At 31.1% G+C, this 13148-nt stretch overlaps 1 protein-coding gene and 1 non-coding gene across 2 annotated transcripts; one reads left to right on the top strand and one right to left on the bottom strand.

Moving 5' to 3' along the window:
- Nucleotides 1-4444: 4444 nt before the first annotated feature.
- Nucleotides 4445-7585, top strand: LOC100262839 (cinnamoyl-CoA reductase-like SNL6). Its single transcript, XM_002274194.5, has 5 exons — nt 4445-4964; nt 5094-5257; nt 6352-6546; nt 6696-6849; nt 6942-7585. The coding sequence occupies exons 1-5, from the start codon at nt 4691-4693 to the stop codon at nt 7238-7240; spliced, it is 1086 nt and encodes a 361-aa protein (XP_002274230.1). The 5' UTR covers nt 4445-4690; the 3' UTR covers nt 7241-7585.
- A 4395-nt stretch (nt 7586-11980) lies between these two features.
- On the bottom strand, nt 11981-12077 carry LOC132255131 (small nucleolar RNA snoR1). The gene has a single exon (XR_009467749.1). It is a non-coding gene; the product is annotated as a small nucleolar RNA snoR1 (small nucleolar RNA).
- Between the last annotated feature and the right edge of the window lie 1071 nt (nt 12078-13148).

The following is a 13148-nucleotide window of genomic DNA, read 5'->3' as shown; positions in this document are numbered from 1 at the left end:
CAATGATGTGAACAAATCATGGGCTTTATTTCTAGCAATTAGGCCGGGCCAAGTAATGGACTTGAACATAGTAATGGGCTTGGGTGTTAAAGCCTATCCGAGGAGCCCATATTCTAAGATGGATTACCCCCCACCTCCTCCCTTTCCTTTTTTTTCTTAAAAAATATTAATTGATTTTTTTTTTTTAACTCCTTATAATTCCAAACCCTCTTCTAAGAGTTTATTATTATTATTATTATGTTTATTGTTAGGTGTGGATTAATTCTTTCGGGATATTTTCAAGGTAAGGGTTGGTAGCGTTATAAGTCAATTTATAATTTTCTACATATTTTTTAAAGTATAAAAATGTTTGAATTCTCTAAAGTGAATAAGTTGATATTTTTTTCTAAAATATGTCTTGATCTATTCCTTAATTTATTAAATAATGGAATATCATACAGATTTATTTGTTGTTTTAGAGTGAATTTTATCATTTAATTTATTGTAATGATTTTAAAACTCTAGTTATTAATGGTCTTAGTCAATAGAGGATGAGTTGTTGACTTCATTACCCTTGATGGAGGTAATTATATAGTGCAACCTTAGTCAATAAGGGTTTTATCATCATTTGGTATACTATTAATTGGAAAGTGTTATGTCCACTAGTAAAAGGAATAAATTGAGTCTATCGGCTTAATACATGTTCCTCTATCTAGACATGACATCGTCGTGAGTAGATCAGAGTAAAATGTTTCTTTTGAATATGAATTATTATGGAAAGTGTATTATATTATTTTATATTTGAATTGAAAGTGTTAAATGTTTCGAAAGAGTAAATTAAATTAATCAATTTTATAAAAAATGATATCTTCCTTAATTTAATTTTGTACTATTCTTGATATTTTTTATTGAACTATTTTTTCTTATTGACTTGTCAATTTTACCCTTATTATTCCTCTTTCAAGATAAAAATGACATTAGTGACAACAAATCGAGATAGGAAGAGTGTTGGCTTTAAATTGGATTATATAGGATTCTTGACTTAACACTCAATTTCAATCATGATTTCTATATATATATATATATATATATATATATATATATATATATATATATATATATATATATATATATTTTAATCAAAGTGTTAGAGAATTTTTTATTCCCTTAATCAATGTTAATGTCACAAATTTTGACATTGAAACGACAAGCTTTCCATTCACAATATCATAAATAAAATAATACCAAATATTTAAAGTATTTGTCATTGAATGCTTTTAGTATGATATAATGCTTATTATATTCACAAATCACGATATCCTATTTGAAGACCATATTTTTTATTTAATAAAATATTTTGTATTCTATAATATTAAATAAATATAGTATACATTCCTTACATTATTAGTATCAAAAGAAATTAGTTTTATATAACATTTTTTTTATCTTATTACTTTCTCCGTACTTTCCTCACATTAATTTTTATTTTGAATCACAATCATATTTTAGATGTCTTCCTGTCACCAACCAACCAAACCATTTACCAAACTAATGTCTAAAATATTTTCATCATCCAATGACAATTGTGTTTTGAATCCAGTCGAGTACAAAAATTAATATTTGACTCATAAAAATTACATAATTGATAGGAAGGATATAAAATATGAAAAAATCAATACATCCTTCAAAACTATTTTCTACTATAATATCTGAGAAACTTTTTTATCTTAATTTTTTTTAATAATTATTTTGAAAATTTATTATTTTTAGAAAACAGTTTTTGTAAAAAATATATTATAAAAATACATCATTTAAAAAAAATTGACATATTTTCAGTTATTTTTTATATACACAATTTTAAAAATATATATTTTCTATGTTTGATTTTTAAATAATAATATTTTATTTTTATTTTTTTTGAAAAATTGTGTTTTTTTTTCAAATCACTAAATTATATTAAAATTTATTGAGATTTGTAAAATGAATAAAATTTAAATTAATATCTTTCTATTTTTTTCATAGTCAATAAAGGCCATTTTTTGAAAGATAAAAACTTCATATCATTCTTATCAATTTTCACACTTCCTTTACGTCTTAGGTTTAAATAATGAACTTACATGAACTAAAACTTAATTTTTTAACCTAAATACAAAACACAATAGAAAAAATCCCATAAATCGGATGTACTAGTAATAAATTCTACCCAAGGCTACTCTAAATGGACAAAGAAATCAGCGTCACCATTAATGACGTCTGAAGAGCTTTTTAATTGGCTTACCTACCCATTTAAGCTTGGTCCTTTCTGCATCGACACCCTCTTGATTGCCTTTCCTTCCTCTCAATTATTTGGAGAAAAAAAAAAAAAAAACCCATGGCGGGTGTTGTTAGAAACATATTGATTTCGCCGATGCTACAGTTGAATCTCGCATACACCTGTTCAATGCCCTGCATTCATCGTTCCTTCCAACATACGTTAGTTTTTTTCAAAGTTTTTTTTTAAAAATATAAAATTGTCAAGAAACGCACCCGATTATCTAAATATTATTAATAAAATAATCACAACTAACATTAGACGTTGAAAATGACTCCGTGTGTCATTCATCATACGTAGGAAGGAAGGTTCCAGTGAATTTCGGCGAATGTCCATGGTCAAGCCGAGATATTCAAAGCTTAGGAGCCAACGGTAATAAAAAATTGTGGGCTAATGAAGACCGGCGGCCGGCGGTCAGCCGCCTCTCCCAAATGCAGGCTATTATTAGTTTGGATAGGAATAAAAAAATTCTATCTTTAACATGATGGGTGGGTGATGGGACAAGATGGGGTTGAAGGGGCAGGCCTACACGTAGACATTTTGTGAAAGTAGAAGCCACCAACTCCAATTCTATTTCTCTTTCTGTTTGGTCGACAAAAATGACTGAAGACCAACCCATCTGATCACTATTCAAAAATGGAAGCTTTTCTTCCATTTGTACATGTTTGAATCAATTATTTTATTTGAAGAACGTGAGGTGGCTCTCAAGAAATACCATACCATACCATTCCATACAAATTTTCTACAAGATATGGATGTCACCATTCTTTGGATTTATATTCAAAAGACAACGGATATGAATGGGTGGAAAGTAAAGTGGAGATTGTTTAAATTAAAATGAAAAAAGGGTCCAGATTTTCCTAAATTTTGGTTCTGAAATGAGAGAATGAATCTAAATTAAAGCAATAATTTTCAAAATTGATATGATTTCTTTTACAAATGAAAATAAAATTTAAAATCTGTTTGATAGTTATTTTATTAAGTGTTTTTTTAAATGTTTTTGAGAAAAATAAGGTGTTTAGTAAAATTTAGAAAATTTGAAAAATAATTTATAATATTAAAAAATCACTTAAATATTATTTTAAAAACACTTTCAAAAAGCATTTTGAGTAAAATAAAACTTATCGACCCAAATAAAAAAATTTGTATTTTAATTGAAAAGGAGTGTTTGACCCAAATTGCCTTTATTCTATAATAATGTTCAAAAGTAAAACGTGCATCATTTGGATACACTTATTTATATATATATAAATTAGTATACGAAACAGCAATTATTGAATAAAAAACTTTACAAACAAAAAGGATGTTTCAAAAATCAGATTAATGATTTAATTTGAGGTATTAAGTTGATGGAGTATATTTAATAAATTTTAATTTTTATAATTTAAAATTTCAAAATAAAATTAATAATTTAAAGTTTATTTGACGGTGTTTTATATAACAATTTTTTTTATAAAAAAAATCAAGTATTCCATAAAATTTTAAAAATATTTTTAAATCTTATAGAATCATTTACTATAATTTTTCATATATTTTTTAGAAAGTGTTTTAGGAAAATTATCTATTAATATTACATTCAACTTTGATTTTAGAATTTGTAATATTTGAAAATTTTTATATTTTAAATATTAAAAATATTAAAAACACTTATTAAAATTATTGTTTAACATATTATAAGTGTTTTAATATTATAAATAATTTTTCAAAATTTCAAAATTATTTAATAAATTTTATTAAAATACTTAGGGTTTGATTGATAACTGTTTTTTAAAAAAGTTCTAAAAATAATTTTCAAGAACTATTTTTGAAAATTGTTCTTCAATCTATTTTGAAATCTAAAATATATTTCATATTTTTAAAAATAAATTTTATGGTTAGTGTTTTATTTTACATATTTATATAATTATTTTTAAAACATTTATACCAAAACAAATAAAAATAATAAAAAATAATCAAAAGATATTTTCTAAAAACACCTTATTTTTTATTCTTAAAAATAAAAAACAAAAAATAGTTTTCACTTATAAAATATGTTTTCCTATTTTAAAAAATAAAAAAACTATTTTTATTAACGGTTACCGTTTATCAAACACACACCCAAATAATTTTTGGGTTCAAAACATATTTTAAAATCGCATAGTCAAACCGACTCTTAACACGAAAACCCTAACAATGTGAAATTTGAATATGAGAATGCAGACCAAATAGTACGGATGAATAAAGTTTTTTGTTTCCGAAAAAACCTTACCAACCTTTTTTCCTTCCAAGTGGAAATCTTTATTTCCTTTGAAGTGGACGTCTCCTGCTACAATTTCTTGAACTCCAAGGATTTTTACTATATAAGAAGTCAGACCGCATCATCTCTTCACTTCACAACGAAGAGGCATTAATTTCAGAGAAATGGGGTTTGTGAGGAACGATGAGATCCACCGCCAGGAGCTGGAGGACTTCCGCCGCATGTTGCTTGCAAGCGCCGGCGCCTACAAGGTCAACGCTCATGAGCATCGCGGAGAAGAAGGAACCAGAGCCGGCAAAGCCAAAATTGGAACCGCACAAGACGATGAAGAAGAGAAGCTGGTCTGTGTCACCAGCGGTGTTTCCTTCCTGGGCCTCGCCCTCGTCAACAAGCTCCTGTCTCGTGGGTACTCTGTTCGAGTCATCGTCGACAGCGAAGGTAAAATTATTCAACCAGTACCTGTTTGGTTTCCAGGAAAATTGCTCAATTGCCCCCCATCTTTCTGATAAAGTGATATTTGTTGTTGATTTTAATCTTGTTTCACATGGGTTCTATTGGGAATTGCAGGAGATGTGGAGAAAGTGGAGGAGATGAGAAGAAACAACAGTAACATCTGGCCGGTAACAGCGAAGCTAAGCGAAGTTGAAAGCTTAGAGGCGGCAATGGAGGGGTGTCGTGGCGTATTCCACACCTCTGGATTCGTTGATCCTGCTGGTCTTACGGGCTACTCTGTAAGTCCTCTTTCTCTGGGTCCAATCGATTTTATTTTATTTTCCCATTTCTGGTAGACATTTCACCAACCAACTACACAGACAACAGAAGAATTCAGATCCATTGTTTCTAGTTTTTGGCATATCCAAAGATCCCATCTGTAAAAATCCTCCTTTCCTTTTCCTTTTCTTTTTCATCATCTCCACTTGAATTTTCACATCAAAACTTTTCTAATTTTGTTTTCAAAAACAAAAAATTAGTTTAATTTTTTTTTAAATTGTGTAGGCGTTGTTTTTTAAAAACAAAATGAAAAAGAGAACATTTTTGAAAACATTAATAATAATTATTTTCACTTTCATAATTTTTTTGAACTTATTTTAAAAAATTATTTTTTATTTTTTGACTCAAGAACAAGTTTTAAAAAATATGTTCAAACACCCCCAATCACCCCATAGGATGTTAAAAATTTCAATACATATTTCTACTTTATTTACATTGAGAAAAAAATTAATTTTATGAATGGGTCAAATTCAAAAGATTTGGGAAAGGTGTTTCCTCCTTCAAAATCCGAAACGGCATTTAGTGTCTAAAACTAAGTTTAAAACATGGTCAAAATATCCTCAACCACCCACTCATTAGGATAAAATAAGCCCCTTCAATGATAAAAAATTCCACTACATATTTCTACTTTATTTATATTGAAAAAAGTATTATTTTTATCAATGGGTCTGATTCAAAAGATTTGGCAAAAATCGTATTGCATGAAGACAAGCATATCATCTCAGAACTGACTGGATTGTGACGAGGCCGGCCACAGAACAAGTGCAAAAATCCAAATTGAAGTCCACAACCATATACAATTGCATCACCAAGCATACCCACCAGCCTCTTCTTCTTCTTCTTCTTCTTTTTAGTCTGACCATTTCTCTGCTACTGACAAAGTCACCCTGTGGAAGATGATATAGAATAAGATTAACATAAAAATATATATTTTTTTCCTATCTGTTTCTATGAACATGAATCTATTGTATAACAGTGGCACTGGCCAACATATGATCAACAGTGGGATAACATTAGTGAATAATCATTTGCTTGGTTTATGTTGGATGGGCAGAAAGCCATGGCTGGAATAGAGGTGAAGGCGAGTGAGAATGTGATGGAGGCTTGTGCAAGGACACCCTCGGTTAAAGGCTGTGTGCTCACTTCATCGCTTTTGGCCTGCGTCTGGCAAGGTGGCTTCAATGCTGATCCCTCGCCCATCGTGGACCATGACTCCTGGAGTGATGAGGCTTTCTGCCTAGATAGAAAGGTATTGGTTCTTCTCCATTACGAGGTTATGATTCCGTTAGAGAAGTGTTTTCGAAAGCAGTTCTAAGAAAAACAGTTTTGAAAAATCAGAAAATTGTTTTACTTACAAAATAGTGTATCAATTCTTGATAAGTGATTGTAAAATGGCAGCTGTGGTATGCATGGGGCAAACTGAAGGCAGAGAAAGCTGCATGGAGAGTAGCTGAGGAGAAGGGGTTAAGGCTGAGCACTATCTGCCCTGCTCTAGTCACTGGTCCTGAATTTTACCGAAGAAATCCAACGGCAACAATAGCCTATCTCAAAGGTATATATACGAATCTTCAATTCTCAATCATATACCAAAATTTTTTCCATTTTCCAGCCTCCTCCAATTTCTGAAAAATGTTTGTAATGCAGGGGCATATGAGATGTATGGAAGTGGCCTTTTGGCAACTGTTGATGTAACAAGATTAGCCGAGGCACATGTAGTTGTGTTTGAGGCAATGAGCAAGGCCTCGTTTGGAAGATACATTTGCTTTGATAGTGTTGTTGGGGGAGAAGCTGAGGCAGAAAATCTAGCAGCAGAAACAGGGATGCCATTAAACCGGATAACCGGAGATGGGTCCTCGAGTTTTTCGACTAGGTTTGAGTTGTCAGATGGGAGGCTCTCTGGTCTAATGTCAAGAACAAGCTGTTATAGTGAAAGTCAGGAATGAAAGTTCAGTCAGGGTCTCAAAGAGAGAACTGAAGAAAGAGAATACTGTAGTGTAGCATACTGTCAAGAGAAGAGTGTTTCCCCCTCCCCCAAATCAAACTGTAGAAAATGAAGCCGTCTCTTTCTTTTTTCCCAAGCTTTTTCACTGTTGAGAAGCCATGAATTCAACATATACACATAGCTGATTCAATTCCAAGTAATGTTGTACCAACCAACTCCTTGCCCATACCACAACATCTGTTTCATAGGTGGATAGTGGGTAGAAATATTCTTTTTTTCACTTGTCAATGCAATGTGCATCAGATTCAAAACATCAATAAAGTGTAGAACACCAATTTCTAGTCCACTCTGCTACGATTTTTCTGCATCCATGCTTTATGGCTTGTTTGAATTATGATTCTATACAATTTGTGTCATTAGATGTATATACAATAGAATAGTCATTTATCACCGTATGCAATTTATGTCACATTTTACCTCTCAACCTTTGTCGTGTTAACACTTTAAACCCTCGCATTAAAACCCTAATTGACGTATTAAATACCAATACTTTACCCCTAATTACAAACTTATTCGAAAGATAAAACACATCACCTCTGTCATTTACTTTGAGTTCAATAGGTCATCGTGACTTTAAAATTTCTATATATTACTAAAAAAACGAACTGCATATATAACATTAGGAAACACAACTCCTCGTATTTTTTTAACTATTACTTAGAACACTCCATAAAAATAATTGAAAACATCTAAAATTTATTCTAAAAGACCGTTTTCAGAAAATATTTTCGAAAAAAAACTATTCTCCTACTATTTACTTTTAACACTTATTATTGTAAGGACATCCTTTTTGTGACCACGTGGTAGATTGTCTCGGCCCTGCGTAACACCCTTCTATTGGACACTGGCATCCATCCATTTTTATCCGGACAAGCACAACCAGGTCGGAACGCCCAATCTGACCCCTAAGTATCAATGATCGACTGCCTTGTGTTCTTTTAAGAGTGCATGGCGTGTTCCAAGCAGGTTCCCTAACCAGCTCCCACGAGCAATCATTCTTCCCTCACCAGAAGTATGCTTGACGGGACGTCTCCCTGCCCTTTTAGGCGACTTGCTATGCTCTGCATTATGCCGTCTGCAGACTGAGGTGATAAGCTAGCCATCAGGTCGTCCCACCAGCAATCTCTATTAGCTGCCTAAAGGATGATGATTGCTCTATCGTCCTCTATGTTGCCATCATGATTGCGAAAATCAAAAGACCATCTCAGCACAGATGTGACAAGACTCCAGACACTATAAAAGCCTTCCCGTAGTCCAAAGGTAGGGGGAGGGGAGTATTATATCCATTCTTTCCCAAGCTCCTAAAAAAAAGGGGGCATTCTCTCTAACTATTAATCTGACTTGAGCTTTGGAGGGTGTGTCCGGACAACCACTCTAAACATCTTTTGTAGGAAAAGAGGAAGGAGCATTACTTCCAGTTGATTGGGCAATAACATCAGAGAAGAAACGTCACTTCCAGTTGGTTGGTTGACCCTCGACAATTATGTCAAACAAAAAATAAAATTTCATATCGAATGGTCATTCGTTGCATTTTAATTTGTTGATAGTTTGACCTCACTTTCTTGACATGTAAAGTATATATATATATATATATATATATAAATAAAGATTTACTCAGCTTATGACTTGAGAACACCATTTAAACACTACCAAAAGTGTTGTTGACGATTCAATGACAGTGGTACAAGTTAATTAAAGGAAATGAGCTTGATTTTCTCTAGGCTCGAAGACTAGACTTCATTGAAGGATTTTTTCTAGTGTCAAAATCAACCACAAATTAATTGAATCTAGTACACTCCAATGATCAATAAAGTTAAGTGGGTTTTTCAACCCTCTCAAGATATTTGATGGCATGATTGAAAGAAAGGAAGAATAGAGCAGTATCATCCTAGAAAAGGAGAAAAGTCATCATAGAGATAAGAGATGGAAACCAGTGGATAAAAATGGAGACATGAAGTCCTCTCCAATAGGCTGGATTTTTGGTAAGGAAAATCCTGAGGTACTCAACTCCGTGGAATTATAACTTCCATTAATTAATCTCAACTATTCAAAATCCAAAAGAAAAATATTTCATTTTCGTTAAAACTAAGATGAAAGTATAATCTAAATACCATGTAACGAGATGAAGGGTATAATTCGAAGATGTACTTTGGGTAATGATTTTAAGAAGTGTTTTTAATTTAAAAAGCATTTTGAAAAGCAAAAGAGTTGTTTGACAAAATTTCATACTTTTAAAAATATAAAAAATCACATATAGTGTTAGAAAATTATTTAAAGTGTTTTTTAGAGAAATGTTTGATAGATGATTATCTTAAAAACACTTTTAAAGAAAATGTTTCTACTAAAAATACCTTGAGTAGAAACACTATCAAACATACTCTTTAGAATTTGTTTGATAGTACTTCTTAAAAGTGTTTTTAGTATTAAAAACACTTAAAAACATTTTAAGGTAAAAAATATGTATTGGATAATAATTTAAAAAACATATTTGAATATTTAGACAAACAATTAAACTAATTTTTAGAAAAGCATGGAGGAGGTGTTTTTTTTAAAAAAACACTTTAAAATTTTTAAATATTCTTGAAATACCCCCAAATGTTTCTCGATATCCTTTATTTTCCTTTTACTCTCTCTTTCTCAATCAATCTCCATCCAAGTGGAGATTCCATACTTCAAAGACTTTTATCACTTTCATTCAACATCGTTAAAACGTGCTCCAAGATTTTCTTTGTTCTAGATGGTCAAGTTTTATAAAATGAATCATATTCAAGATGTTAAAAAATATCTATTGAAAATTAATGCTTAGACGTATTCCTACCTAATAGAAAGAATTGACATATGTTTATAATAGACATATGTGGGTGGTTGAATCTTTAGATTATACTTACCAACAAGCGTCATAAAGTTACAATTTTGACCATATTTTATAACCCAACCCTCAACCCAGGCAAGAACACAATAGTGGGTAATTAACATTTAACCCTTTAATTTTAGACAAATACAAATTAGAAAGATTTTTGAATTTTGGATAGTTGTAATCCATCATTTCATGATAAAAATATATTATTTTTAATCTAAAATATAACCAAATAATTTGTTTTATTTTGAAAATTATTATATCATGATGGATGTTTATTTATTTATTAATCTATTTTTAAAATTTTTCTTATAATCATAAAATAATGAGATCATGTCTAATATAAAATATAAAGCAATGAAATCTCAGGTACAATGAGGTCAAGATGAGATCAGTTAAGCAACAGGAAAAAAAATAAAAAGAGTTGAGTAAAATGCATTTACTAGGATCCTTAAGCATATTCATCGATTGGGATTGTGTGTGTGTGAAATACATTTACTAGGATCCTTAAGCATAATTCATCGATTGGGGATACAACTTAAGCGGGTTAGTGTTGGGGATACAACTTAAGCAGGCTAGTGTAATCAAACTCAAGCTTAACTTGACATTTGGATGAAAATTGGACTAGGTCAAGATATTCATTTTCTTTTTTAATTTAAAAAAAATCAAAATTATATTATATATATATTATATATATATATATATATATATATGTGTGTGTGAAATGCATTTACTAGGATCCTTAAGCATGATTCATCCATTGGGGATACAACTTAAGCAGGCTAATGTAATCAAACTCAAGCTTAACTTGACATTTGGATGAAAATTGGACTAGGCCAAGATATTCATTTTCTTTTTTGATTTTTTTTAAAAAAAATCAAATTATATTATATTATATCATATACATATATAATTTATTATTATTATTATTATTTTACTATCTTGCAATTTTGTCAAGTTTAATATTTAAATTTTCACATAAATATGTAAAAAATAGTTTTTATTTTTAAAAAAAACATTATATGTGATTTTAAGTTATGCAACGAGTCTACCTGAAGCTTAGGGAAACGAGGTTAAACTGGACTTGGGTTGGATTAAGCTCAGATCAATTGTCTTGATTCGGATTGGACGGGTTAATCAGTGACGCATGATCATCAAATAGAAATTCACGAGTAATGAAGATTTGGGCCAAAAACTAACTCGGCCATATCCACGCTGTCTAACCTAGCCCAGCCCGAGCTTGGGCTGGAGCAGGGCCCATGGATCCGCTAAAATGGTCCATCAAAACATGTCCTCTGAGAGATTGAACACTTGAAAACCAAAAGCCCAGCCAGTCTATATTCATGGGTTGGCTCAAGCCCAGCATATGAAACACCCTAAAAAGCCCTTCAAAAATATCATTTATACTGTGTTTGAAATCAAAGAATTAGACAAAAATAAAATAAAATAAAATGATTTGAAATACTATAATCCCTTTAATTTAAACTACTTCAAAAATCAAGGCCCGATCCGCTGGCCAAAAATTGACGGTCTTCCTAAGAATGATTCCAGCTGATCTCAGGCCGTGAGATTGGATCGAGACAGCTAAGAAACTCCATGCCAAATCACAAGACAACATACACCACAAAGGTGTTAGCGTACAACATTAAAATCTCGCCACGAAAATGGAGAGAAAAAAACTAGAAAATCAAATCGCTATGAGGAAAAGGAAGATCAAAGAATGTGCCTCAGATTCATAAATGAGAGAGCTTAAATCAGAGTCTGCGTTCCGATTAACTGAAGCAATTTGTGAAAGCAAAAAGCAGAAGAAGAGAGAAGCCTAAGGGCTCAGAGAGTAGCTGTATGTGCTCAAAGAAGAGCTTTTTGAGAGCTCTTCTCATACAAGAGGTGTCAGAAATATAAAGCACTCTTCATCTTTGCCCTTCTATAACCACAAACAAGAAAGAATAACGAAGAAGAAAAATCTCGAGAAGCGGCTATACCTGGTTTAGGGTTTTCTGAAGGATGCTAACAATGAGGTACCCTTGCTGATTTTATAGCTTCCTTTTTGGGCCCTCTTTCCCGCATTGGGCCTAGCAGAAATTTGTCCGGCCCATTTACTATACAGACCGTTAATATTTTTCCAGTCTTTTTATAAATGGTCAAAATATTATATTTTTATATTATAAAATAATTACTTGCTCTATAAAATGAATATAATAATAAATTATTATTATTTTTATTTCCACTATGAAAATCCTACGTTCACATGACAATAATATTCTTTTATTAAATTAAAAAAATTAAAAAATTAAAAAATTTATACATTTCATTTGGTTAACTAAGAGTATTAATAATATATATATATTTATATATTTAATTATCCTATAAAAAATATAAAAAAATAAATATAATTAAAGTTAATTAGAAATTTAGAGCCCGTTTGACAATGATTTTCAAAAGAGTTTCTACCTTTAAAAACACTTTTAAGTGTTTTTGGGATGAAAATAAGGTGTTTGACAAATTTTAAGAAACACTTTTGAAAATCCGAAAAAACACTTAAAGTAATTTTTAGAGAATCACTTGACTGGTGTTTTTTTAAAAAAAACACTTCAAAAATTTTGAAATATTTCAAAAATGCCCCCAAGTGATTCCTGAGACCTTCATTTCCTTTTCACTCATACCTCTCTCCTTCATTCTCTTCATCCATCGCTTTTCCATCCGAGACTGCACAGTAAGAAGACCCTCTGTTTGACTAGAAATCAAATCATTTGAATTCAAGATTCTATGCCCAATCCAGATCGCGAATTGTTCTGCCCCACCCTCTATCTATTCGAGTTCTTGAGAATTAACATTGATGAAAACATAGGTTGGCCTATGTTGCCGTCAATTCCGAATGAGAATGCATATTTGAACCGTGTGGTTAGGCCTATTTACGAACTCCGTGTTGAGGTTGAGGGAAGCATAATGGGAACAACAATTTCAATCGAGAAAAACAACGGTCCCATTTATG

Source organism: Vitis vinifera, chromosome 14 (genome assembly GCF_030704535.1).
Source record: "Vitis vinifera cultivar Pinot Noir 40024 chromosome 14, ASM3070453v1".
NCBI classification, from domain to species: Eukaryota; Viridiplantae; Streptophyta; class Magnoliopsida; order Vitales; family Vitaceae; genus Vitis; species Vitis vinifera.
Note: the sequence above shows the minus strand (reverse complement) of the source record. Positions and strands in the feature narration are given on the sequence as shown.